Here is a 26,793-nt window from a genome sequence, read left to right as displayed (position 1 = left end):
CTTATTTTGAATGCTGGAAGTTTGTTCTCCATAATCACAATGACTCCCACTGGAATGCATTACTAAAAGGGCACCAAGGGAAGCGATGTGTTTGGTCACTAGATCGCTAGATCCCTGGGAGTGTGCAGTTGCAGGAAGAGTAGTTGGAGTGAAAGCAGAAGATGTGGGCAGAGCCTCTAAAAAACAGTACAGACAGTGCTAAGAATGCTGGCCCTTTTGTGGGAAATTGATCTGCTGGTGGCAGCCTAGATACTCAGATTGAAGCAGGGAACCCCTCTGGGGGTCTGGTGGGCTTGGGAGAGCAGCGCACTGCTGAATGGAGAACTGGGACACCTGCTGAGTGTTTTGACCTCTTGAAGGACCCAAAGAGGAATGGTGCTCATGGCTCAGCAGGGCCTTCTGTGACAGTGCCCCATTGATAAAATAGTAAAGAATCCAGTAGCTCCTTTAAGACTAACCACCTTTATTGTAGCATAAGCATCTGACAAAGAGAGCTGTGGTTCTCAAAAGCTTGTTGGTTAGTCTTAAAGGTGCTACTGAACTCTTTACTATTTTGCAACTACAGACTAACATGGCTAACTCCTCTGGATTGATAAAATAGAAATCGATCCATCAACTTTTCCCCGCTTAATTTTGACACTCATTTCCCTGATTGTATTCTACATGTGTCAGTTTCTCAGGCCTCTCTATAAACTAGACCTGAACAGGGGGAGATCTACAGGGGCAGGGAGTTGCCTGCCCCCAGCGCCAATGAAGAGGGGGTGGTGGGCGCAGCTGCCGTCTGGAAGCGCATGCCACAGAGATGGTGGTGGCAGCGCTGGCGGCTGAGCACCCGCGTCCCACCTCCGACCTCCTGCTCAGTTGCCTCATGCTGCTGCCGCTGCCAACACACAGTCCCAGCCAGGCACAGCAGCTGTGGGCCAGGTGCAGCAGGTGGCCGGGGCGGCACACGGGGCAACTGAACAGAAGGGCTGGGAGGCCACCCATGCACCGCCCCAGCTGCCTGTCATGCTGATGGAGCAGCTGGCTCTCAGTGGCATGCCCTGTGTGATGATATTATGTGTAGTAATGTCATCATGCAGTCTGGGTGCACATGCACGCTTTGTGCGTGCACACAAGTGCTTGAGGGGGGCAGAAACAGCCCTGGAGCTGCCCCCAGGTGCCAGCGATCCTCACTACAGCCCTGGGCCTGAAAACCAAACCACAATTAGAGCAGAAATTTTGAGCAATAATTAGAGCAGAAATTTTGCTGTAACTGCTATATAGGTAGAATTTTAAATGTACTGAGGCTTCCGCAAACTGGAACGACTTCACTCCCTTACCCCACCCCTGTTTTTCAGTATCTGTAGTATACCTGAACAGAGATAATTTCTACGGTTAAGGGTTAACTGTGTTCTTTACTGGAACTGATTACCCTGCTGTTCTGCTTGGATACTTCAGTAATCCTCTTTATTTTGAGGTTGGCTTAGCATCTGACTTCATAAGCGGTCTTGGAATATATGTTTTGCTGGGAGTCTCATAATTTTTGCCAAGTGAGTATTGGACAAAATGTTTATTTGGAATGCCATAATTGTTTGTCCCCCGTTGCTTCCTATTCTTGTTCACTTCCTGTAGCGACCCATTATGAGTTGGTCTGGTATTGGCTCTGCTCCTGCAGACCAAGGAGGGTCCTTTTTCCAGATATCTCAAGCGTGCAAGATGGGAGCCCCGGTCTGCTGTTCTGTATTGCAGGTGATCCTGGCAGAGTTGGGCCAGTCTGGGTTCCAGTGTTCCTTCTCAGATGACGAGGATCTGACCACCATCACAGAGGGTGACAACATCTATGCTTTTCAGGCTCCGCTCTCCTTTAACCGGTCCAGTTCTTCCCACCTTTCAGGTACGTCCTGCTTATCAGCAATAGTTAGATTTCATTTACTTTGGTCACATCATGAGAAGACAAGATTTTCTGGAAAAGTCAATAATGCTAGGAAAAGTGGAAGGGCAGTAAGAAAAGAGGAAGACCTAAAATGAGGTGGCTTGACTCAATAAAAGAAGCCACATCCTGCAGTTTCCAAGATCTGAGCAAGCCTGTTAATGATAGGATGTTTTGGAGGTCTTTTATGCATAGGGTCGCCATAGGTCGGAGGCAACTTGATGGCACATAACATATACATATTTCATTTGGTAGCCGAATTACCCAGTTAGAAGCATTTCCCCTGTGCAGTAAAATCTTCAAGCAATTGATTGTAGAAAATATAAATCTTAGTTTATTGAGATGGATTCCATTCACAACATTTTCTTGTAGAAGAAAGAAAGAATTCATTCTAAAGCATTACTTTCCATATACCATGGCCAATTAGTTCAGCATCGTGGTTGCATGGACGTAATAGGGAAATTCCCCATTGGAGGGGAGAATGATGTACATGTAGCCCCTTCCTTTGGACAGCATGGGACAAGAAAGAGAATCTCTTTCAATGGACATGGGAAGAGAGGAGAAGTTAGGAGGTATTCCCTCCTTACATAAAGAGGTATCTCGCTAATCAGGAAAATAATGCAGACACACACAGACATGCAGCACCCTCCATATATTGAGTCAAGGAGTGGGCAGTAGTGTTGCACTGGAGAGGCAGGTCTGTTTGTATCGTGTGACTGGGCCCATGGATCCTTCTTTCCTCTCCAGATTGGCAATTTATGGGCTGTGACATACAGCTGTGTGGCACAAGAGGATGAACTCCTTTTTTATTAAAATGGGGGAGGGAAATGAACAGGAAAATCAACCGGTTTTTTCATCCCATTACTCCTATGAGATTAACAGCATTTTTTCCACATTCAGCTCAGCCTGAGGGCTCAACTAGATAGTTTAGCAGCAGACCTCTGTATTTTAAGCCAGGATCTACCACAGTCCTGTATGAGGTAGAGGTGGGAGGAGCAAAAGGAGTGCATAATTGAGAGGAGCTGAACTTCCCCTTCCCTCTGTTTCTCTCTCTGAATCCTGCTCTCCCCAAGCATGTTTCCCTCAGCTAGGAGAAAAAACGCCAGATATGAGTGACTGTGGGGAGGTAATCTGCAGGGATTACCCCAGTGCCTCCATAGCCTCCCTATTTGCCTTCTGTTTTGTCTCTGATTGCAGCATATCTAGGGCTTAGCATACAGATCTGCTATTGAGGAACCCCATTACACCGGGGCATCTGTATCTTAATGGCAGCCCTGAGGAGGGACGGTTCCCGTATTCAGAACCCAAGATGAGATATTATTGCCAACATACCTGCCCCAAGAATTGGCACTTAGCTCAGTATCTGCCCAGTGGCCGCAAGATTGGTGTTTGTTCAAAGATTGCACGCGGGCTGCCACTGTAAAGGTCACGATGCTTTGCACAACAGCATTCAAAAGCCAGTGTGAAGGAAAGGATGAAGTCAGGTATACAAAGGCACTGCCTCAGTGGGATCACTCTACAGCCAGTATCTTTAATCAAAGGCAGGGACTGTTCATCACCCTGCCCTAGTTGCCCTCAGTCAGCACAGATTAGCACTAGTCATATCCCTGCAGGCAGTCGCAGGAAGAATGGGCTCTGGGGGCGTGGAGGGTCTGTCACTTTAACAGACCCTTATTAAGATCCATAATTCCAATTGCATCATGAGGCCACCGGGAAGACCTTCTTCTCCCCACAGAGTTGGAAATGCCTCCTTTTCTCGAGCAGCTTTACCGTCTACCAGGCAAAGGCGTTTCTCACCATCTTTTAGTTGCCTTCCTACCGGCTTCACAAACAAGCTCTGGCAACTTCTGAAAGGGTATTGAAGCTGCTGGTTGCCTGTGAGGAGGGGGAGCCCCTGTAATCAGAACCAAGTGCAAGATTACAAACTGAGCTGAAACTTTGGTGAAGAACGGTGTGCATGTAAATGCCACTTATTAAACAAGCAGTTGCTAAGTCCGCCACTTTATTTCCCGTCTGAGAGGTTTTAACTAATCTTTTGCAGTAACCTAAAACAACCCAGTGGGAGCAAGGACCAAATGCCTTCCTGGTCCTCCCTCAGGAAGGTGCTTTCTTATGCCTCTTACCTCTAGCCAGGTAATCCCAGAGATCTCACTTACTTCCTGGCCACAGATTCATTTGTTTTGGGGTCACCTTCAGTCCTCGCGATGTGCTTTTGTCCTAGTCAATAAAATTGGATTCAAATACCTGGAAAAATACTGCAGTCCAGAGGTGGTTGCACAAGCTTGTCATGATCTGGGATCATTTCACCCACCCCACCCCAGACTGCTCTTCATTTTTATGCCACTGCACAAAGGATTGAACTCTATGGGGTATATCAGATCTAAGGAAGTAGGGAGATACGGTGCAGAATGCTAATAAAAAATTGACTGCACTTTTTAAACAATCCCTGAGCGGAAGAAATGCACACCTTGGGACTGTAGTTTTTCTCCCCTGGTGTTCACAACTGGCAGACAGCTGGGAATCTTAGTAAACATCTAGGTACACTTTTCCAGTGATCCTAAACTATGGGATTCTAAAAGTGGGCAACTGTGGCACTTAGAAAAACGTCCTGATCTCTCCAAGAACACCCTGCAAGGCAAGATGAGAAAAAAGCCTCTGTGTGTGGCAGGGGGATCCCTATTTATACCTTAAATTCTGCTCCACAAAGTCCTTTGAAATTTGACAGAAGATCACTGAAGTGAATTCACAGGGGTAGAAGAAAATTGAATCCTGAACAAGGTAGAGCAGTGCTTCTGCCTGGCCTTACAGCCTAGGATTATGCTGCTTGAAAGCATTGTCTGTATCAAAATCTTCCTTCCTCTGAAAAATGTATGCATCAGATACCTTATGCCTTTCACTTGCCATGCAAATTTGATGTGAAGACACTTTGAATCTAGCAATTCCTTTTTGTGCCTTCTGAGGTAGTCCTGGCCAGTCAGAGGGTTGCATGAGTGGTCTTTCTGAACATTTAATCTGCTTCCAATTTTTGTTCCTGTTGCTTCAACTAAGAGAACTAAGACATAAGAAAGGACGGGTACCTGTGATGCTTTAAGGCTCCTGGGAAAGTGCCCCAAGGAAGGTAAAACCCATAGAGATCTCATACCTTCCCACATTTCTGGAGCATAGAGCATGCTGACCTGGCAGGGTACTGGTGAACTGATGCCACCTTTGAGCTGTGATTTTGGAGGTCCGTTCCAATTTTATTTGGCTGCTCTAGAGACTTACTACCTGTCATCCATGACATTTTACAATTTACATTTTGCCAAAATGGGCTTTGCTTCTATTTTGTGACTAATACAATAAGTTATTTTTAGCTTCCCTGGGCCTGGCAGGCAGCCAAGCCATCCCTCCTTCAAAGGGTCAGGCTTGAATCAAGATAAATTGGCTTTTCAGTCTTTAAATGCCACTAGAGATTCAAGGAGCTCAAGTCAGTGACAGATGTGAATCCTGGATTGGCAGGAGGTTGCAGTCGGGGCAGAATCATGAAGGGGCAGAGAAGCAACGAGAGGCAAAGTGCAACCACTGTGGAAGCTTGGACAACAAAAAGAAATCTGTACAGATTTGGAACAATCCTGCAGTTCTTAGATCCAAGAGAAGAGTGAGGAGCAGTAGCATGTAAAAGTCAAGCTTCCAGTGTGGAGGGTTGCTTTCCTTTAATCTTGTACAAGTTGCACCCTCCCCCCCCCTCCCAATGAAGAATTGCAGGGGTTGAGGAATGAGAAGTAGGAAGATTTTCCCTCCCTCTGTAGCACAAGAAAGATGAATTGCAGGGTCAGACAAATGGAGTTCTTCATGGCTAGTTCTGAACCTAGTAGTTCAGCCCTGAATTACAAGTGGCCCAGAGCTCTGACTGCTGAGATTCAGGGCCAGGTGACAGGAAGCTGTGCATCTGATCCCTGAACCTCACAGTAAGGGGAGCAGAAGCTTAACTCTCCTCTACATGGTGTTTGGGAGAGTTCTGGGAAGGGGACGGAATGCACACTTCATGTACACCGTAACAATACAATCCATTAGGAGCTCAAGCAGAGTGTTTCATTCTTTCTCCTGTTTTGGCCTCCCCTTAATTGATGTGTAACTAATCTTATGTGCATTGACTTCTGGAGGGCAATGAACTTCTTAACTTCTCAGCAGGCCATTGGAGGGAGGGTCATCTTTCTTATTTCAAAATAGTAAAGAGTCCACACTAATCAACTTTATTGTAGCATAAGCTTTCGAGAGCCACAGCTCTCTTCGTCAGATGCATCTGACGAAGAGAGCTGTGGCTCTCGAAAGCTTATGCTATAATAGAGTTGGTTAGTCTTAAAGGTGCTACTGGATTCTTTACTATTTTGCTACTACAGACTAATATGGCTAACTCCTCTGGATCTTTCTTACTTCAGTGTACAAAGTAGTATTTTTCTGCCTAATCAATAGATAGTGTTGGAATGAATCTAGCAGATTTCTACTTGCATTGGAGCTCTTTCACAAGTGGAAATACCACCCCCCCAAAATGTGGTAGCCGCTTGTTCGAAGTCAAACTTACTTTATCCCTACTTGTTTCTGCTTGCGCAAGATCTTGTGCAATCAATTTCTGGACATTATAATATATAATGAGGAAAGTGCTGGGTGTTGCGCAAGATCTTGCACAAGTGAATCTGTTCTTATCTAATAAAGGGAGCTTTGACTCCTGAAAGCTCATACCTTGGCAATCTAGTTGGTCTTTAAGGTACTATTAGACCTGGATTATGTTCATTTATGTTTCTGTTTGTGTATCACTGGATCCAAGCCACTGTTTTACTGCCCTACTGATAGCCACATTCAATCAAAAAGTTTACAATTGGGATGAGTGGTGGTGATGATACTACAGCCTAGCTTGTAGGAGCCTGGAGAAAATGTGTTCTTTTCCTCAACTTGCTGGGGCTTTGGTTTGAGTCCCACTGTTTTGCAGAGAGGGCAAGAGAGGATAGTAGCTATACCCAGTCACTTCTCTATGAGTAATGAAATACAGTTTTGAATTGCTTTTAATGGCGGTAGCTTAGGAAAAATAATCACGGCCAGCATATCTCACCCTGCAGTATATGGCAGAAGGAACTCACATTGCTAATTCCAGTCAAATCTGTGCTTGAGGCTGCTTTTTCATTAAGTGTTTCAGTGGGTCATGTATGTGGCTGTCATCAAAGGCACTGCTGTGGTCCCTTTGTCTCTCAAAAGAACACACCGTGTCACCAGTTCTTTGTCTCCCTAACTTCTCCCTCACATCCTCTCTCCAAGTCCATGTTAATGATTGAGTAGATGCTATTCTATCTGAGCCATGAGAGGGGACTTAAAGTTAGCTTTAGATTGGGGCAAATTGGACTGAGCACGTCAGTACTATTACATCTTCTTTGGGCTTCCTATGCATTTTCATGCCCAGTACAAATTGCTGGCTTTAATCTTTCATTAAAATATTCTACCCAATGCAGACCCAAAGTAGCTTGCAACATCATTCCTTTCTCCTCCATTTTCATCTTCCTGGCAACAACGTGTGAGGTAGGTTAACATGAGAGGGAGTGATTGGCCCGAGGCTACCAGTGAGCTTCCATGGCAGACCGAGGGTCTGAGTCGTGGTTTTCCAGATACAAATCTGGCATTTGAGCCGCCTCATAAATAGTTTGAGATCAGGGTACCTCAAGGACCCCCTTTTGTATCAGGAACTTGCTTGAGCACATTGAGAGAGGTTTTGTTTCATGTCCCTTGAGGCTTCTGTAGTTTGGTGGGCAGTTACATAGAACAGGGCCTTCATCACAGTTGCTTCAAGTATGAAATTTCCCACGAGCCTTTCCTTACACCTTCTCTGTTAATTTTTGTGGAGGCCACCAAGACTGTGTTATTTTAGCAGTCTTAATTTGAGTAGATTAATTGCTGTTTTTTGTCTTCCAAAGGCTTGCTGCATTATATTTACTTTGAGAGCCAGTTTGGTGTAGTGGTTAAGAGCGCGGGACTCTAATCTGGAGAATCGGGTTTGATTCCTCACCCCTCCACTTGAAGCCAGTTGGGTGACCTTGGGTCAGTCACAGCTTCTAGGAGCTCTCTCAGCCCCACCCGCCTCACAGGGTGATTGTTGTTGTGGGGGTAATAGTAACATACTTTGTAAACCACTCTGAGTGGGTGTTAAGTCATCCTGAAGGGCGGTATATAAATCGAATGTTGTTATTATTCTTATTTTTATTACTCAGTGGAAGTGCATCGCCTTTGCATGCAGATGGGCCCAGGTTCAGTCCCTGGCATCTCCAGTTAAAAGAACCCAGCAGTAGCTGATGTAAAAGTCCTGAGACACTGGAGAGAGACACTGGAGAAGCATTTCCAGCCTGAAATTGGTGGACTGATGTTCAAATTCACTATGAGGAAACTTCATGTGTATACTAGATGCCCTTTGAGAGTTTTTTTAAAGTTTGTTTCTTGGGATTTTCCTTAATTTGATGACTCCCCAATTTGGAATTGGGGGCAGAGGACTTAAAAGCAATAATAATCTAGCTGAACTCCTGCAATAGCTTATAGAAAATATGTCCCCTAGATTCATGTCTGTGGGGTTCTCATAAAGAGGCTTAAATCAACAGAATGCATATAGCTATCCTCCTGGATCATCCACCTCACCATTAGGCACTGAATTTGTCCCATTTGGAAGTGGCAGGATCAGCTGTGAACAAGATCAGCTGTGAACTGCTGACCTTACTTTCCATCCACTCCTGCTGGACCCTATCTATTGGTCATTTTCTGTATTTTGATGCACAATTGATTGAACTATCTGTGTGTCCCCGGGTATTCTTTGCTTTACAGGGGCCTACTGACAATGGCACCATCTTTGTTTTTGTTCTGGGGGCTGATGTGGCTTAACCCATGAGGTGCTGTTAGGAAGGGACTCAGGGCAGGTTTTTGAGATGAGAACCTGTGTACGCTATCAGTCAACTCATTTGAGCAGGATTTTTAAGGGCTGTAATATAGCAGTTCAGGCTGTGAGTGAGATGAGGTGACAGCATTTAATTGCTGCCCTATAAAAAGGCCCTTACATACATATAATAGAGCCCCGTGGTGCAGAGTGATAAACTACAGTACTGCAGTCGAAGCTGTGTTCACAACCTGAGTTCGATCCCAGTGGAAGCCAGGTTCAGGTAGCCGGCTCAAGGTTGATTCAGCCTTCCATCCTTCCGAGGTCAGTAAAATGAGTACCCAGTTTCCTGGGGGTAAAGTGTAGATGACTGGGGAAGGCAAAGGCAAACCACCCCGTAAAAAGTCTGCCAAGAAAACGTCGTGATGTGACATCCCCCTATGGGTCAGTAATGACTCGGTGCTTGCACAGGGGACTACCTTTACTTTACCTACATACATATGAAGGAGGGAAGGTGGCATGGTATAGCCCGATCTTGTCAGATTTTGGAAGCTAAGCAGGGTTAGTACTTGGATGGGAGATCAGCAAGGAAGACTCTGCAGAGGAAGGCTATGGTAAACCACCTGTTTCTCACTTGCCTTGAAAGCCCCAGCAGGGGTCATCGTAAGTCAGATGTGACTTGATGGTGCTTTATACACACACACACACACACACACATACATATGAAGGAGAAGGATCCAGTCTATCCTTTCCCTTGCAAATGTTTTTTCATGTGTTGTTTCCCCTGGTATGGGTGAATGTTCAAATCTGCAACTTCTCACTTGTAGTGCAAAGTGCTACAGTCCAGCAAAACCTTCACCGTTTGATTCTACTGATTGTATGAACTGGCTGTGAATGTCCTTTAGTGACATTACTCCCGCTATTCATCTATATCACCAAATGCTTTGATATTTGCCTGCTATCTGGATTTTGCATCACTGTGTCTTCAGAACCTTGGTGGGTAGCTTGGAGGTGAAACCAGGTTCATTGCCCAGCTGGTGAGAGGAGGATGGGAAGAGCTGAGCCTTGAGGCTGGTGGAGAGTCTGTCCGGATGGCTGTATTTTGGGAACAATTAGCTTGTGTATGCAAAGTGAGGAGTAAGACTGGAGCTGAAGTGCTGTGGCAGTGATTTATTGCCTCTCTAGGCTAAACAAGAGCCGGTAATTGAAAAACATCAGAGGAGACAGCGTGCGCAGATCTGGGAGATGGAGTTCATAGAGATTTTTGCCTTTTGGATAGCCCTGGTGCCAGGTGGCTTTGATGAATTGTGCAGCTCAGAATCTGGGTAGATGAAAAGATCAAGCTGCAAATTGGGGTGCAGATTGGACTGGTTATGCCTGAGAGCTCGCAGCTAGTGATAATGAGTAGCCCCCTTAGGGGGGGTTTCTTAGGTGGCTTGTTAGAGTGTTAATGTTCATTTTTTCCAGCAGAATCACAGAGCTGGAAGGCGTTGATCTGGACCATTTAGTCAAAGCTGTGTCCCGAAGGCAGGTTATCCTGTATTCCATGGGCTTCTGACAGTACTGTATCTAGCTTTTCCATGAAAAGTACTGAAGGAGGATCTTTAGTCAGTTTTTTTCCCATTGTAAACAGCCTTTCTAGTTATGAACACTTTTTCTCCTGCTCAGTGTTTTATCTAAATCTGGGTCTGCTTGTACTCTGCATTATTATTATTAGTATTTTTTAAAAAATCAAAATTTTGTGCCGAAGTAGCTCAGATTTGCTGCTGAGAAAAAGCTGAATTCTGCAATCTGTATATGGCTGATTCCGCACACGTTGGATAATGCACTTTCAATGCAGTTTATCAATCGTTTGAGGTTGATTTTTTTGTTCCGCACATGAAAAAATCCGTTCCAAATGATCTATAAAGAGGATTGGAAGTGCATTATCCAACGTGTGTGGAATCACTCATTATCTTGCAAATTAAGCTGCTTTGTATATTTTCTTATTATCCATTATTCTGCAATATTTACTGTATAACATACTTTGTTCTACTGCTGTGTAGTACATGAAAGCCCAATCCCTTGGCCACTGGCCGTATTATGCAGCCAACCTTCTGTCTTCTGAGCTCTGCCCAGATGGTGCCCCAACACCCTATCAAGTATTTCCTTTACAGGAATAGTGGTGTGAACTAAACTCTTCATTTTAAATGGAAGCAGAGATTCTCAAGAAGTGAATTTCTGTAGTTATCACTTCCCTGTTTTTTATTTTTAAAAAGCTAAGTTGTTCATCCTCCCACCTTAACTTGGCATTGAGCAGAACTGGGATGTAAATACATGTTCTGAGATCTTTTTGGCTGACTTTAAAATTTTTTTCTAGAGCCGCAGTTTAAAAGGCCAGGGACAAGGAGAGGGGCATTTTAATCCCCCCTCTTTTCTCCCTGAAAGTTGCTCCCAGCCCAACTGCTGGGGAAAAGTTACAGGCTTGTGTAAGTTGTCCCTAGCATGATCAAAAGCAGTTTACATGGAATGTGTGTGAATCTGCCTTAAATTGCTTGTGCAGACTGAGGATATCTAGCTGGCTCAAGCTTTAGATCAGTAGCTTCCTTTGTGTGTACACACACAAACAATCACATCAGTCATCAGGCAATCACTTCTCCTATAGATTAGATATGCGTGTGAATACCAGGGTCATGCATCTAGAAAATTTTTGTTGTGGCTTTGGATCTGGGGCTGTTGAGTAAAATATTTAACGTGACTGGTAGTTTTCTGGAGGACTGTTGCTGGGTCAGTGCCAAAATGTGTTAGTTCTCATGATTTTTGTGGCCGTTCTGTTCAATGGGGAAGAGGAGGGGGGTACCAATTAGAGGCTCTGGGGCAGCTGTTTTTGCATGTAATGGCACCAAAACCACACAGAATACAGTCCTTCTTATCTAAAGAACCGCTATATTTCAAGCAGATTGAACAAACAGGGAGGATTTTACAGATCTGCAAATTAGGTTCCTCTCTGTGCCTCCAATTAAGTTCTCTATACTATTTCGTAAAATGACCATCAGGCATCAGCCAGCAGGAGGGCTCCAATTTGCCACCAGCATTTAAAAAAACCAAATCCTATCCGCATTCATTTAATGTCACTCACTACTCTTGCAGTGACTAACATTTTTAAAACCTTTCCACTGAAAATTCTGTATATTTTCCCTTCCTTGTGGTTTGTTGTTTGTTTTCTTTCAGAATGTGAGGAAGGCTTCCGTTGCAGGACCACTACCCCCCAGCCATCATTGTACTTTCATTATTCCCTTCTGGGAGAGCTGGAGTCATTGTTTTTCAGTCAAATGTTTCCAAACATGCAGTGGAGTGTGTTCTGCCTGTCCTTCAAAGAACCCCCAAGTTTCAAGCAAATGGGGCGAAGTGTTATAATTCTATGGGTCCCTGAACAAGCCAAGGCTTTTCCACAAGAAAAAAAAGTCTCCCTCCAGCCTATACAAGGAGGGGGGAAGGAGAAGGGCAGCTCTTGTTGGGATTGGCTGGGAGTGCTCTTTGCTCCTCCCTTGCGGTGATCTGATTGTAAGGGAAGAATTTAGTACACATTCAAAGTGAAATGGGAGCTCATGATGCATTACTGGTAAATGCCAGAACTCGGAAAAGACCCACAGGGAGGAGTTTCACGGCTATGAAGCAGCCAGAACTAGTGGTTTCTTTCAGGGGAGTCACAAGTAAGCTCAGGGAAAAGTTATTTTCGTGATTTTTATTGCTCATGACTTTCATTGCGCACACCCCTAGTGAATACTGCAATCATGTGAGCAGGCCTGTCAGATGGATCGTTTCCACTTCCTTGTAGTAGGATGTTGATTGGGTGGGAAGGATCTCGCAGTAACTCCGCCCATGTGGCTGTAATATTCACACAAATACTACCACATCCATGTGGGATAGCACCATGGCAGAAGCATGAGGGGTGTGTGTGGGTAAGAAAGCCCTTGTATATTTGTGTTGTTAGAGTTCGGTCAAATCCTTGTTCCTCTAACATTGCCTTTTTGATAGGGTGTTTATTTCCTCAGGTGGTTTGTGACAAGAAATTTTCAGGTTTTGCATTTAAGTCCTTTCCTGAAGCAGATCCCAATGGAGAAGATTTTGCCTGGGGATTTGCTCACTTTTATTCTTGACTTCTTTTTCCAGGTTGTCCCCACAGCCTCCCATCTTCTCCCAACTCTTCTGAGCCAGAAGGCCAGCGGTTGACTCATAATGGGGCCATTTCATCGGAGTTTTTACACCGTGGTGGAGGTGGCAGAATCCTGCTCCTTGTCTGTAATGTGGCTGGTTCAGGGCAGCAGGCTGTGAGGTAAGGAGAGCTCTTGCTAGGCCTTTTCAGAAACAGGCACCTGGCCTTTGTCCATGCACTAAGATGGCATAGTTAGCCAGGAACCCGGCTCATGAGTTGTGCTGCAGCCCATCAGTAGGTTGTGCTCCTTCCATTCAGATTTGCAAGCCCCTGCTAGAGAAGGCACCTATTTCTGTCCTCTTCAGAAAAGATTTTCCATTATACTAGGAAAATCTGTTTATTACCAGAAGTATCCATTTCTTCTTGTTAATGCAGCTTCACATTACATGGTTATTACAAACTTCCTTATTTTTAGCCACTGCCACAACAGTGGATCTGCAGTAGCTGCACAGGGTCTAGCAGGATTGTGGAGAACAACAGGTATCCATTCATGACTCTGCTAGGCCAGTGGTTCTCAACCTTTCAGTATCTTCTGTCTCACCATTCACTCTATCAAAGAACCTGAGGCCTGCCATGATAGAAACAAACAAAAAGCCCACTTTTTCAGAGGAAATAACAGGAATTCTGTTATTGTATCATTTACAGTATATTTTAAGGACATTAAACATTGCATTAGTATTGTTGGGAGTAAACTTTATTTCTGTGCTTTTAATGGATAATCCCTGGCAAGATAGAGTTGGCAGGAAGTGGTATATCAAAGACGCTTGCTGGTGGGCAGGGGGAATGGAGGATTAGGAAAAAACAACTAGTGCCCAATTAACTATTAGCATGCTAAACGTCACAGATGGATTACCTGTGGTAGAGACAGCATGTCATACTTGCAGACAGACTTGGGGATTGAGGGACAGCAAATTCTTAGTAATTGCTACAAAAACCCTGCATCTTATCTAGATTACTTCTACACTGGTTGAGAATCTCTGTTCGAAGCAACCCTGATGGCATAATCATTCAGCCCAACACAGAGATTGTGCAATATGTGCGCTGCATTTAGGACGTTTTAACAAACTGTAATTTATTTTAAGCTAACAGTGTTTTATCTTTTATGTATCTTAATCGTTGTGATCTGCTGTGAGCCCTTTTGCGGGGAGAGCGAATGATATATTTAATAAATAAATAATTAAATAGGGCAGGATGCTAAATGTGTACGTCAGCAAGGTCCTGGATTAACTCGGCCCTCTCCCTGAGGAGACTGCTAAACATTCCCAGCTCAGAAGTCCTGAAGAGCTGCATTTGAAGGCCGTATTACCGCTCAGAGTTGATAGCACAGGTCTCCGCAGTCCACTCGTTGTATGTGGTAGCTGCATCTGAATACATGAATGAGAACTGTGGATCGTATGTTAACAGGCATGTCTCTTAATAGTGTTTGCCGATATACAAGCGTTAGCGAAACAGCCTCCTTTAAAAAAGAAATCTCTGGCTACATGAATTTTACACTCGTCAGATGATTCCTCCATAGGATGAAAGCCAACCTCAGCCTATTACCTTGTGCTGATGGAGTTCAACATTGAGGAGGCATAGATATTCCTTTTCAATAGAGACAGGGTTCTTTTTAGTAGGAGTTTTACTTGCCCTGTCTTCTAGATTCTGGTTTCGGTTTTTCTAAGTTTTTTTTGGTCTGCTAATCAGCATCTCTGAAAAGCAGGAAGCAATCAGATTAGCAGCAGCTGGGCTTGTTAAGAGCAGTTTTCCTTGTGGCGTTTAGCACAACATCTGGACCCCGTAACATTAATGTTGGGCCTGACGAAGGAAGCATAGTGGCAAGTGTATTGTCTTTGCTCATGACAAAGGATTTGTGGCAGCGGACCTGGCAAATCAGCTATGCATCTGGCCTGTTGCAGCGTCCCGAGCCAGCCCCCTTACTCTGCTTAGGGCCATTTGGCCTGCAGCAGTGTTCTGCCCAGTGTGTCTGTCTTTCCTTCAAAAGTCCATTTGTTCCGATGCAGGAGATGGGGAAGCTGCACTCCGTTTACCAGCAGCTGATACCTGCGAGGAGCACACAGGAGGGCAATTGAATGCAAAAGCACTGTAGGCGGGTAATGAATTCACATTGCACATCCCAAATGTCATTAAGTAACACTCTGCATGCTTGCAGCGGCTAATAAACCATCATCGGCTGGGAAACAGCTTGTAACATGCTGAGCTTTATGGAGGGCAATTTATCTAGCAATATTTCCATTTTATGCAGGCAGGCCCAGCCTTCCCCCCCCCCCCCCCGCTCCATTTCATTTCTCCAAGTGGTGTTCCATTGGGAAGAATTATACGAACTACCTCCTAGAAAACTGGTCTCTTGCGAAAGCTGATCTTTTGCGTCTCCTCCTCCTTCAAGCCAAATGGTTCAGGGAGATGCAGGGATATAGAAAAGGGGACCCATCATCAAGCTCAATAGTTGTACTCCGATCTTGGTCAGGACCAGAGAACAGGGCAGAAGACACATTAGACAGGACAATTGTGAAAATGATGTTGCGTGAAATGGTTTTATTTCTACTACTTTTGTTTTGCCATATGTTGGGCCATGAAGGCCTTCAGTGGAGCAAGTGGATTCTTTTTTAATGGAAGAAAGGTTTCCTGGCTTCTCTTCCTGTGATTTTCATGAATTTGTGTTTTAACTTTTACGAGAGCCGTTCTTGTAATTGTACAAGTTGACCCAAGAAGCCTGAAATTTAAGTCTGTCATCTATCTGAGAGTTACAGTGTTTCTGCTAGAGTTTTTAAACTCCCTACTCGCCACTAAAAACATGAAATCAAGCATGTCAAATCAGAAGGTGCAGTACGTACAATCCCTTAATCCCAGGCAAAATATATGTTTCAATTTATGAAAAAGAGGAAGGGAAGAAGTAAAATAGTTTTAGCATAGAAAACTAAGTCTAAAAACAAATATGTTCATTTACTCCTGGTCCTGGAATTGCCATATTAGAGCCAAAACCCATTTACCCTTAGTTATAGAACTGGGAAGGGTGAGGATCTATTCATTCTAGGAGAAAAACTAAGGAAAGCCAGTAAGTAGATTGGCAGTCTTGCCTCTCCCAAATCCTTCACACAGACTACTGGGCCAGGACAGGCTTTCTCTCAAATAATTGCCTGTAGCTTTGAAGTGGAAATAAGATTTCCTTTTAGTCAATTTGCATAGTCTTCAAGCAGGTCTGCCTTTAAACTAGATTTGTTAATCTCCTCCTTTCTTGCCCACCCATTTTATGCTCGATTTCTGACTAGAGGATCTGGTCTCTTCAGTCTGGAATGATTAATCAGTGGAAATTTTTGAGCAAGTATTAACATTAAAATGAAAGATTTCTAGACAAAAAATTGTATTTAGGAAGGGGGCTGTACAGACAGGTACCAGTGAATAGATCTGTGGATTGATAGAAGATGGCTCCTAACCAACACAGGTAAATTGCTTTGGAAGTAGATGGACAGGTTTTTCTAGCATACTGAAAAACTGGTTGAGCATTGTTCAGGCACCCCATACGGAAGGAATTCCCAGAGGGATGTCCCCCAAAGCATTTAAAATATATACAGTGCCTAGCTTTCATCATAATACTCACAACTCGTGGTAGTTTACCCTTCTGCAAAACTGGGAGAATGACTTCAGAAGCGTTGGGACTTGATTCCTGCTTTGCTGTTCTGATACTCTGATACCCTCCCTGGGGGACCCAAGACAGCCAGACCCAAGTTGGTCTAGAGTGTGAGAGCACCTACTGAGACCCCTTTCCTCACTCCTTTGACTACCCTGCCTCCTGCTGGTTTGGCACATGCCCTTCTTGGCAAATTCCCCTTAGATCCTTATGCACAGATAGGAAGGTGCTATGGTGAGTCGACAGAGCCAGGAGCTGCCGCAAAACCTCATGCTGAAAAAATGTACAACCTCTAATTCCGTTATCACTGTTCAGATTACTAGCAACCTAACTGCAGCACGTTTTCACCCTATTTCTGACCAAACAACAGCGCCAGGACTTTGGTTTCATAGTTTTATCTACATGATGTTGTCGCCTAATTGTTCACTTGCTGGGTTTCTCTTGCTTTGCTGCCATCACGCCCAAACCCAGAATAATGCATTCTGTTTGGGTAGATAACAGTCAAAGCATATTTGTATGATGTGTGGATGAGAAGGTGTGCATTTTCCTTGCAATAGCCCCTCCCTCCATCACTGCCATTTCCTCCTGCACCCCCAGATAGCTTGGGGGGGGGGGCTGTTTAAAAAACCAGTAATTTCTTGATTGCTATAGCATTATAGAGATCCACTGCCGTGATCTACTGAATTCCCAGCTATCATTTTTTTTTTAAAGTCTCACCCTTTTGGCTGCAGATACACTTTTCCTCTTAGGTCTCCGCAGTGAAAATGGACTTGATGAAAGATGGGATTTCAGAGTAACTTGTAGATCATGTCATCATTATATTGTTACAATGCTATATAACAATCACCATTTTTTTAAAAAAGGAAGAAAAAATCCTCCCAGTGGTGCAGCAGGAAAAAAGTGAAGGGAACTTTGTTCACCACTCTGAGTCTGTCCAGAAGGGCGATATGTAAGCACGTTGTTGTTGTTATTAAAAATCCTGTGTGAAAGCTCCATTGACCATGAAAATGCTCTTCATTCATGGCGATGATGACATTCAACCCTAAATATGTGGCTGCAGGCATAGTAGCCTGGGGCACTACCATCCCGACCCCAGATATCCTAATCAGTTATGATTTGACATCACTTCCTTTAAATAATACAGCGGGCACGACACTGGATTCTAGGAGGTATTGGAATGGATTTTTTGCAATGCCATCAAGGGAAATGTTCTTTCTTCCCCATATTCCAAATCTTGTGGGGCCTGGCATGTTCTGTGCTAGAAAGCTAGCCTTGGTTATGAATTAACTTAATTTTGACTGTCAGATGCAAAAATATTTGTTTTTTAAAATTTCTTCTCTGTTGGATTATGTCTGTGCCAAAGCTCTGGGGTTTTTTAGTGGCTTGAAAGTATCTTAACCCATTAGGGAATACCCACCTTGTCCCGTGTTTCTGCATAAATATATGAAGTTGCCTTATAGCATGGTTGTCCTATCAAGATCAGTATTGTCTCACAGGTATAGGTCTTTCAATCACCTATTACATGATCCTTTTTAACTGGTAATACCATGGATTGAACCTGGGACTTCCTTCATGCCAAGCAGATGCTATACCTTTGAGCAAGGCCATTCCCTTCCAGGGGCTTAAAAAGGTTTCATAGAATCATAGAGTTGGAAGGGGCCATACAGACCATCTAGTCCAACCCCCTGCCCAGTGCAGGATCAGCCTAAAGCATCTCTGACAAATATTCATCCAGCCTCTTCTTGAAAACTGTCAGTGAAGGGGAGCTCGCCGCTTCCCTAGGAAGCTGATTCCGCTTCTGAACTACTCTGACCGTGAAAAAGTTCTTCCTAATATCCAACTGGTACCTTTGTGCATGTAATTTAAGCCCATTGTTTTGGGTCCTACCCTCTGCTGCCAACTGGAACAGCTCCCTGCCCTCCTCCAAATGACAGCCTTTCAAATACTTAAAAGAGAGCAATCATGTCCCCCCTCAATCTCCTCTTCTCCAAACTAAACATTCCCAAGGCCCATTCCATCTCTTTTTGACTTTTCTAATTAAAGTGTCATGAATTAACTTACCAAACTTCACCTATTTGGATGACCTGGAAATCCCTTAGCAATTTACCAAGAACACTTTTAAGTCTCCCTTTCTGAGAAAAAGAAATGGTCCCTCACCCTTAGCCTTTTCTGTTAGTCAGAGTTCCTTTGACACCTTTTTTTTTTTGGGAAAATTTTTTTTTTTATATAAATTTTTTTATTTTTCATAACTACAAAACACTACACAGCACTACACAAGACTATCACAAGGAAAGGGGAGAGGGAAGGGACAAAGGGGGGTGGAAAAAGAAAAAAAGAAAAAGGGGGGGGAATGAACTACAAACACTAAACACTACACTTCAATGTTTCCCTTCATACTGTCATAATACAAAAATAGCTCCATAGGATAATGATGGAGTGGTTAATCATACAGAGAATAAACATTTCAAATTCTGATTAAACTTTCCTCCCCCTTCTAGGTCCCGGACGCAGTTCTCTCTGTGCAACCGCTGTTGCGGTGCTCTCCTCCTCCTCCCCCCCCTCCGGCTCCTCCTTTTCTTCGTTCTCGGTGCAGCAGAGTTCTGGGTTTTTATTCTCAAAATCCTTTAGTTGATCTTCTGATAATATCTTATAGGCCTGATCTTTATATCTGAACCATATTCCTTCCGGGAATAACCATTTGTACTTTATTCCATGGTCCCTCAGAAGAGCTGCAAACTTTTTATATTTAAAACGCCGTTTCCGGACTAGAAATGGAACGTCCTTCAAAATCTTGACTTTCAAACCCATAAAGTCCAAATCCGCATTGTATGAGTTATATAGGATGGTGTCCCGAATCTTTTTAGATGAAAAGTCAATAATGATCTCACGAGGCAACTGTCGCTTTGTTGCATATTTTGAAGAAGCCCGACGGACCTCCAAAATGGCGCTTTTAACCTCTTCTTTAGTCGTCCTCGCGGGTATCGCCAATAGTTCCGAGACCACCTCCCACAGATCCTCTTTTTCCTCCTCTTTCATGTTTTGGAGACGCAAAATTGTCTGCGTTCGTTCCATCTGTAGCCCGATCAGCTGGTTCTCAACCAGCTTCAGCTCCTTTTTTGTAGCCTTCACAAGTGACGCACTTTCCAGAGCAGACTTCTCTGCCCCCCCCGCTGCTGCCTTAATGGTTTTCACTTCGCTTTCAATTAAGCCCACCCTTTGATCAGTTTCGTTCAGCTTGTCAACAAAGGGTTTTATGGCTTCCACCACCGCCCTGCGCACCAACTCTTCGAGCGACTCCCCCTTCAAGGTAGCCGAGATTGACTTACCGAGAGCGGGACTTTGCTTCTTTGCTGCCATTTTGGGGGGGGGGGGCGCCAACAAAATTCTGGAACTCAACAAAGGGGAAGAGCGAGTCTTCTTCAGATCAACCTCTCCTTCACAAACGCTTGTAGAACAGAAGGGATTCGCTTGTTTACGGGCTTCCGCCTGTTTCTTTTATTTGCCGTTTCTCGTTGCCCGGCGGCACTCGAGGCGCCGCGCACGTCTGCCGGCCTCCATAGGGACAAACGGGCAATTCCCCCCCCCGCATTGATTTCGGGGAGTTCTTCCCGCCGCGTCCCGGACCCTGGCTCCCTCCCTGGGAGTCCTGGGGGCTAATCCTTGCGGATCAGCCGCCCGGTCAGGGTGCCCGGTCGTTTCCTCCCGGACCAGCCGAGAGGAGCGTCCGGCATGGCTGAGAAAACGAAACCGGACTTCCTGCTTGGGATCCATGGAGGTCTAACGCAGCTCCACTTGCGGAGCTGACCGGACTGCCGTTTTAACCGGCCGGCGGGGTGAAAATAGCCCGCGGCCGACTGCTCTCAGGCGGGGAGCAGGCAAAGAACGCTCAAGACCCTAGGGTGAGCTAGATCTCGGACGAGGGGGAGCTCCACACAACGAGTCTCCCCCCGATCCTTGAGGTCCCACCTTGCGACGGGTCGGCTATAATCTCTGCGGCAGTTTTGGGGCCAATTCGGCTGGCATAAGACCTACATACCCAAGCATCGATTGGGGGAAGAAGCTGAGAGGAGAACTTAAAATCGAAACAGCGATTACAACCCGAGAAAAGTGAAGAGAAGGTAAAGATCATTATCTTCTGAGACGGGACAGATTGATAAAAACAGAGAGGAAAAAAAGTAGATTTTTAAACTGCAACAGACTAGTGAAAAGGAGGGGAAGACTCGGCAGGAATCGAATTTAAAAAGAGACTAAGTTTAAAGAAGTTATTAAAGAAATGGGACTATTGTTTTGAATACCTGTGGCTTTGGAGCTGTGAGAAAAAGACACCATCGCGAGATCTGCTGTGGGAAGACGGGAGACAGGAAGTGCGTAATAACAATAGAGTGGCTGGAGAGAAGCGGCCCTTGCTGGAGGGCAGGAAGTAGGGAATCGCCATTTTTGAAAGGGGAAGGGTCGCGGCTTCAGCGGAAGAGGAAGTAGGCCATCTTGGATTACAAAATCATAGAGAAACCATAGAGAAAAGACGCCCGACATTTTGGACTCTTTAAAATTTAATTTCTATAAGAAGACCGGGACATTTAAAATAGAAAAACGTTAAATTTTACGCCACGGAGTTAAGGAAGAGAGCGGATTCGTGGGAGCGAGCTAAAGCAAGCCCCACGATGTCAAAAAAAGAGTGGCAATCGGCAATAGAAAACCTGGATAAAAACCTGGACAAAAAACTTTTAGATATGATTAAAGAACTTAAGGACACGAAATTGGAGCTGATAAAAGAGGTTAAAGAGGTTACACAGACAGTAAAATCGGAGCTGTCAGAAGTGAAAAAAGGTATGGAAACAATACGAAGTGAATTACAAGGAACGCAGCAGAGAGTTAAAACAGTAGAAGACGCGATGGAGAATTTAGCAGACACGCAACAAACAGAGATGAGATTGGTGAAGGGGAGAATGTCAGTTGCAGAAACTAAACATATGGAGAAGCAGCTACGTTTTCGTGGCTTGCCAGAAGTGGAAGGAAAGTCAGCGCAAGAACAGATGACTGAGGTGTTGGCTGAGTACCTGGGGAAGGAGGAGGAGGAAGTTGTGGCTATCCTAGATGTGGCATACCGTGTGAATTCGAGAATAGCAACCCAGAGGAAACTACCAAGAGATGTGATTGTGCAGTTTACAACACGAAATATGAAAGAGAGGATTGTGACAAAACAGTTTCAAGATCCATTGGAGATTGATGGCAAGACGATTATTATAATGAAGGAACTGCCCAGATCAGTGTTACTGGACCGGAAAAAATATAAAGTGCTAATTCAGATTTTGAAGGACATGAAAATCAGGTACAGATGGGAGTTACCGGAAGGAGTGTCCTTTGAGTTTGGAGGGGCCAAAAAACGCATCAGATCTGAGCGAGAGATGGAGCGATTTATTAAGGACAATGAAAAAGACTTACTAACAAGATCATGAGTATGGAGTGTAAAGTATTATCTTGGAATGTAAATGGACTAAACTCACCGAATAAGAGGAAAAATACTTTTCACTGGCTACTAAAACAAAAATGTGACATTGTTTGTTTGCAAGAGACCCATATTAGAAAGCAGGATGTAAAATATTTAAAATCTGGAAAATTGGGCAAAGAATATGTAGCAAAGAATATGTAGACATTAAAGAACAAGAAACTATTAGCCCTAGAGGGATATAAAAAAATATTTGGATGGCACGCATATTTATGGCATGACAAAGTAAAGGTCAACTCGATGTTCCTGCATCACTTTGTTCGGAGAAGTCTATACATAATCTGGAAGAAGTACAGAATTTATCTACAAGAAGGAACCCCTTTGTGGGTGGTTCCATATGAGGTGATAGACCCGAGAGCTGTTGATAATGAACAACAATGTTTAACGTATAAAGAAATAACTAAAACTGAAGCATCCAAACTTAGAATAAAGACACAAGAGGAACTATCACCTAACTACGATTGGTTCCAGTATAGACAGATCAGAGACTTATATAATTCGGACTCTGTAAAGGGAGGTATACGAATAGAGAATTCGGAACTAGAGCAGACCCTTCTTAAAGAAGATAAGAAAAGAATATCCAAGGTATACCAAGTACTGTTGAAGTGGTATACCGAGGATGAGATAGTTAAAACACAAATGGTGAAATGGGCTATAAACTTTAATAAAGAAATAACAATGGAGGCATGGGAATACTTGTGGAAAACTACAATGAAGACAACGACATGTATTAATATCAAAGAGAACATTTATAAAATGATCTATCGTTGGTACATGACACCAAAGAAGATTGCGCTAGGGAATTTGAATACTTCTAATAAATGCTGGAAATGTAAGAAGCATGAGGGCTCCCTCTATCATATGTGGTGGTCGTGTGAGGTAGCCAGGCAGTACTGGGGGGAAATAATAAGAGAAATGAGTGAAATTTTACAATTTCAAATTAATAAGAACCCAGAACTCCTGCTACTGAACTTGGGAATGGAGGGAATTCCAGCCCAACACAGGACGTTGATATTTTATATGACAGCAGCAGCTAGACTTTTGTATGCGCAAAAATGGAAAGTACAAGAAGTGCCAACTATTGAAGATTGGACTTACAAATTGCTGTATATGGCTGAAATGGACAAGATGACAAGAAAATTGAGAGATCTGGACTCAGGGCAGTTCAACACAGACTGGGAGAAGCTGAAACAATACCTGGAGAAGAAATGGGAGGTGGGAGGAAAACTGTGGCAGTTTGAGAACTACTGAAGTATTGAAGTAGAGGGGGGAGACTTTACCGGGGGGAGAAGAGATAAATGTGAATTAATAAGCAGTCAGATTAATAGATTGACATATATATAGATATATATAGGTTAACAAACAGAACATAGAGAAAATAATTAATTATAAGGACTAAATATAAGGAGCGATTAACTAACAATATTTTCTTTTTTTTCTGACAAGTTTTGTACCAAACTGAATGTCTGAAGATATAGATGGGTCAAATTGATTGACTACGTGAGGAGAGATATATAGAACTATTATAAAAAGATAGAATGAGTAATATATATAGAGAATAACAGTGCAATCCTATGCAGAGTTACTCCAGTCTAAGTCAATTGAAGTCAATGGGCTTAGACTGGAGGAACTCTCCATAGGATTGCACTCTAAGTCAAATTGTTTGATATAAACGAATGTATGATCTATATGGTTTATGATATATAGAAATACCTGAAATTGAAAAATTGGGATAAGTTGTTTATCTAAGATGGAAACAAAGGCTTACAGTTTGGGCATATAATGTTAAAAATAGTTAAGGATGTACTGCTTAGAATAATGGAGAATATATATTTGTTTTAGATAGAGGAAGCTAATAAAAGTAAGGGAAAGGGGACAAAGGGTTGGAAAGCTGTTGGAAGTCAACAAAAAGGGGGGGGAAAGGGAGGGGGTTAGAGATGAAAAAATTGGGGAAAATTGAATGTAAATGTGGAAATAATGGATTCTAACCCAATAAAAATTTTTCAAAAAAAAAAAAAAGAGAAAACGAAACCGAATCCGGGACAAATTCTAACTTCCTAGCTAGTATGAGAGTAGCTTAACCATTTTGAAGTATACTTTTAATCCCCCTGTTTTGGAGGTAAGAAGTGTTCTTTCTGAAAATGGGAAGAGGGAGCTTGTACTGTGTGCATACCACATTTCTGGGCTTTAGCATATAGCCTTGTGTCTGCGACTGGTGAAATGTTGGTGAGAAATTTTCTATATTAATAATGAATTGCCTTAACAATTCTGATAACCCCATCAGTGAGCGGCAAGAACTAAGTGCCTATGTATAATATTTTATTTATTTATTTTTATTTTATCATATTTATATTCCGCCCTCCCCGCAAGCAGGCTCAGGGCGGATACAGCTCCACCAGGTAAATAAAAGATATCAGGAGGCAGACGTTCTTGCATGGTGCCCCTTTGCGCAGTAAGCATGGAATTACGATTCTCTAACATGTTTTTCAGGTTTGGCCCTCCACTGCTGCTGCGGGAAGACAGAGCCATGTCTTGGGATCAACTTCAGCAGTGCATCCTGGGCAAAATGCGCTACCTAATGAGAAGGGAGGCCCAAGTGCAGGTGAGTGTCTCCTGGTCTCTCAGGTGAGTCCACCTGTCTTTCCTGCTGTGCTGGTGGGCAGTGTGGAATGCTATGTTCACAGAAGGCTTTTAAGAAGGATCAAAGTGCCAAGGGTCAATACGTATTCTGGGAGTGGGGGGGGGGAGCTCATGGGCAGAGGATGAGCCACAAAGGACAAACCCTTCTTGCTCTAAGTCCCCTTTGAAACACCTCTCCATCCCCTAAATCAGGAATCAAGACCTGACAAGGAAGACTGCATTCCTCTTCGACAACCCTGGATTATAAACTTTTGATCTACTTCTGCAGACACTAAATTCCCCACAGGAACAAATGATTAATTGCAAATGTTACATTAATTTTTTTGTGCCTGTTACTTGCCTTTCGGAGTTGTTCTAAATGGGTAGCATTTTAATTAAATTACAGCTTATTAAATCATAATCAGATGCCACAAGGGACCTAAAACTAAATTCCTGTGCTAAATGAAGATCGATCATCACATCTACATTCCAGGATAGTCACTTGTTGATGTTTGGTGAGTCTTTTCCTTATGCATGAGCCACATCAAGCCGTAGTCTCAGCGGGAGAGAGAATCCTGCTTCTGGCCCTTTAATCCCCTCTTGTTTCTTCCAAACTGAATTTTTGGAAATAACAGCTGCAGGAATAAGAATTACAGATTGGAAGAGCAGTCTTAGGGGGTATAAACAGACTTCCCTCACTTTTTCTGTTCAAGCTGATTATTTGGCACTTGACTAGAAAAACAGAAATGAGGGATATGATTCCTTGTTATAAATTTGGGAAATGGGCTGTATATAAAGCGAGGTTATGCTGCAGGAATCCTTGAGGGGGTACATTGTTCTTTCATGTTGCTTGTTAGGACTAGGCCACCCAGGCTGCACGTGCACATCACTGGATATTCTTGCAGTATAGCAGTGTTTGCAACTGAATTGTCCTGTCCGCTCAGGATGAGCCAATTGCAAATAATCGCTACAGGGCAACGATAGTACAATACTCAACAAGATGTGGATTTAACCCAGTGTCAGGAGCAGCAGGCAAGTTTTACCTTTCTTTGAGACTTTTTACAAGTCCAGAGCTTTACTTTTCCTCTTAGCAGCCATTTATTAATATACAACTGCCTCTACTTGTTATGTCCCATGTGCCTCTCATTAGTTTACTGTAGGATTTAGTAGGATCCTCCAGAAGTGCATTTTCCTTCATTTCACTTCTTAGCAGCATCCATGCACTCCCCTTCGTCCTTTATATACTTGGGTATTGGACTGATGTAGCTCCTTTGCAGTCGGTAGGATTGTGTGCTGTACTTGAGAGGAGATCTGCTAGGCTTATGCTAACTTGTTTTTATTTTAACATCCATGGCATGTTATCTGGTGCTGCCATGAGCAGCTCCAATCAGCATGTAATGGGAAAGGGGCTTCCTGATTGCCAGATTCAGCCAATTATTCCCACTGTAGGTGAAAGATACAGGTTGTGTTGGATGCTCTCTTTAACATGCACTGATCAGGTTGGTGGACCTGACTGCTGAGTCTCCCCAATACCTTCTGCCTTAGCCATCGCTCTACAGATACTGTGGAAAATACAGTTCTGTCCTTGGTAGCCACGGCCATATCCAAGAAATTACAACACAAAGTTTTTCTGGCATATTAATCTATATGATGAAAGGTATACGGTTGAAATGAACATGGAAGCTCTAAACTTTATGCAGCTCATCCCAATATCTTGTATCGGTGTAAGTGAGGCGTTACTAGAGGGCAGGCTACTTTACAAGCTTGTGTAAAATCACGTAGCCCTCTTAATTCTTTCCAGTAATCCCAGATGTGCATGAGTTGGCTGTAGCTGCTGTGTGGTGAATGAATGCCACTCTGCACATGCTTGGATTCTAGGATCACTGGGATTGAATACAGGCTTCTGGGCTGAGCCCTCAGGTGATCTGCTTCAGATTAACTGCAGCAGGGGCAATGACGAATGCAGAGAGATTATTCTCTTCTCCGGCTAAGTCCTCAGTGATTTCAGATGCTTGCTGTAGGTAAAGGTAGGCAGTCATGCTCCTTTGGC

General features: G+C 43.7%; 1 protein-coding gene across 1 annotated transcript in view; it reads left to right on the top strand.

Annotated features, from left to right (window-relative positions):
* The window catches only part of USP43 (ubiquitin specific peptidase 43), a 125,445-nt gene that overhangs the window by 77,756 nt on the left and 20,896 nt on the right, over positions 1–26,793 (top strand). The window contains exons 6-8 of the mRNA XM_054978260.1: positions 1,732–1,876; positions 12,948–13,110; positions 24,615–24,726. Of these exons, the coding sequence (XP_054834235.1) occupies positions 1,732–1,876; positions 12,948–13,110; positions 24,615–24,726 (420 nt within the window). The remainder of the gene's footprint in view (positions 1–1,731; positions 1,877–12,947; positions 13,111–24,614; positions 24,727–26,793) is intronic.

This window comes from Eublepharis macularius, chromosome 4 (genome assembly GCF_028583425.1).
Source record: "Eublepharis macularius isolate TG4126 chromosome 4, MPM_Emac_v1.0, whole genome shotgun sequence".
Classification (NCBI taxonomy): domain Eukaryota; kingdom Metazoa; phylum Chordata; class Lepidosauria; order Squamata; family Eublepharidae; genus Eublepharis; species Eublepharis macularius.
Note: the sequence above shows the minus strand (reverse complement) of the source record. Positions and strands in the feature narration are given on the sequence as shown.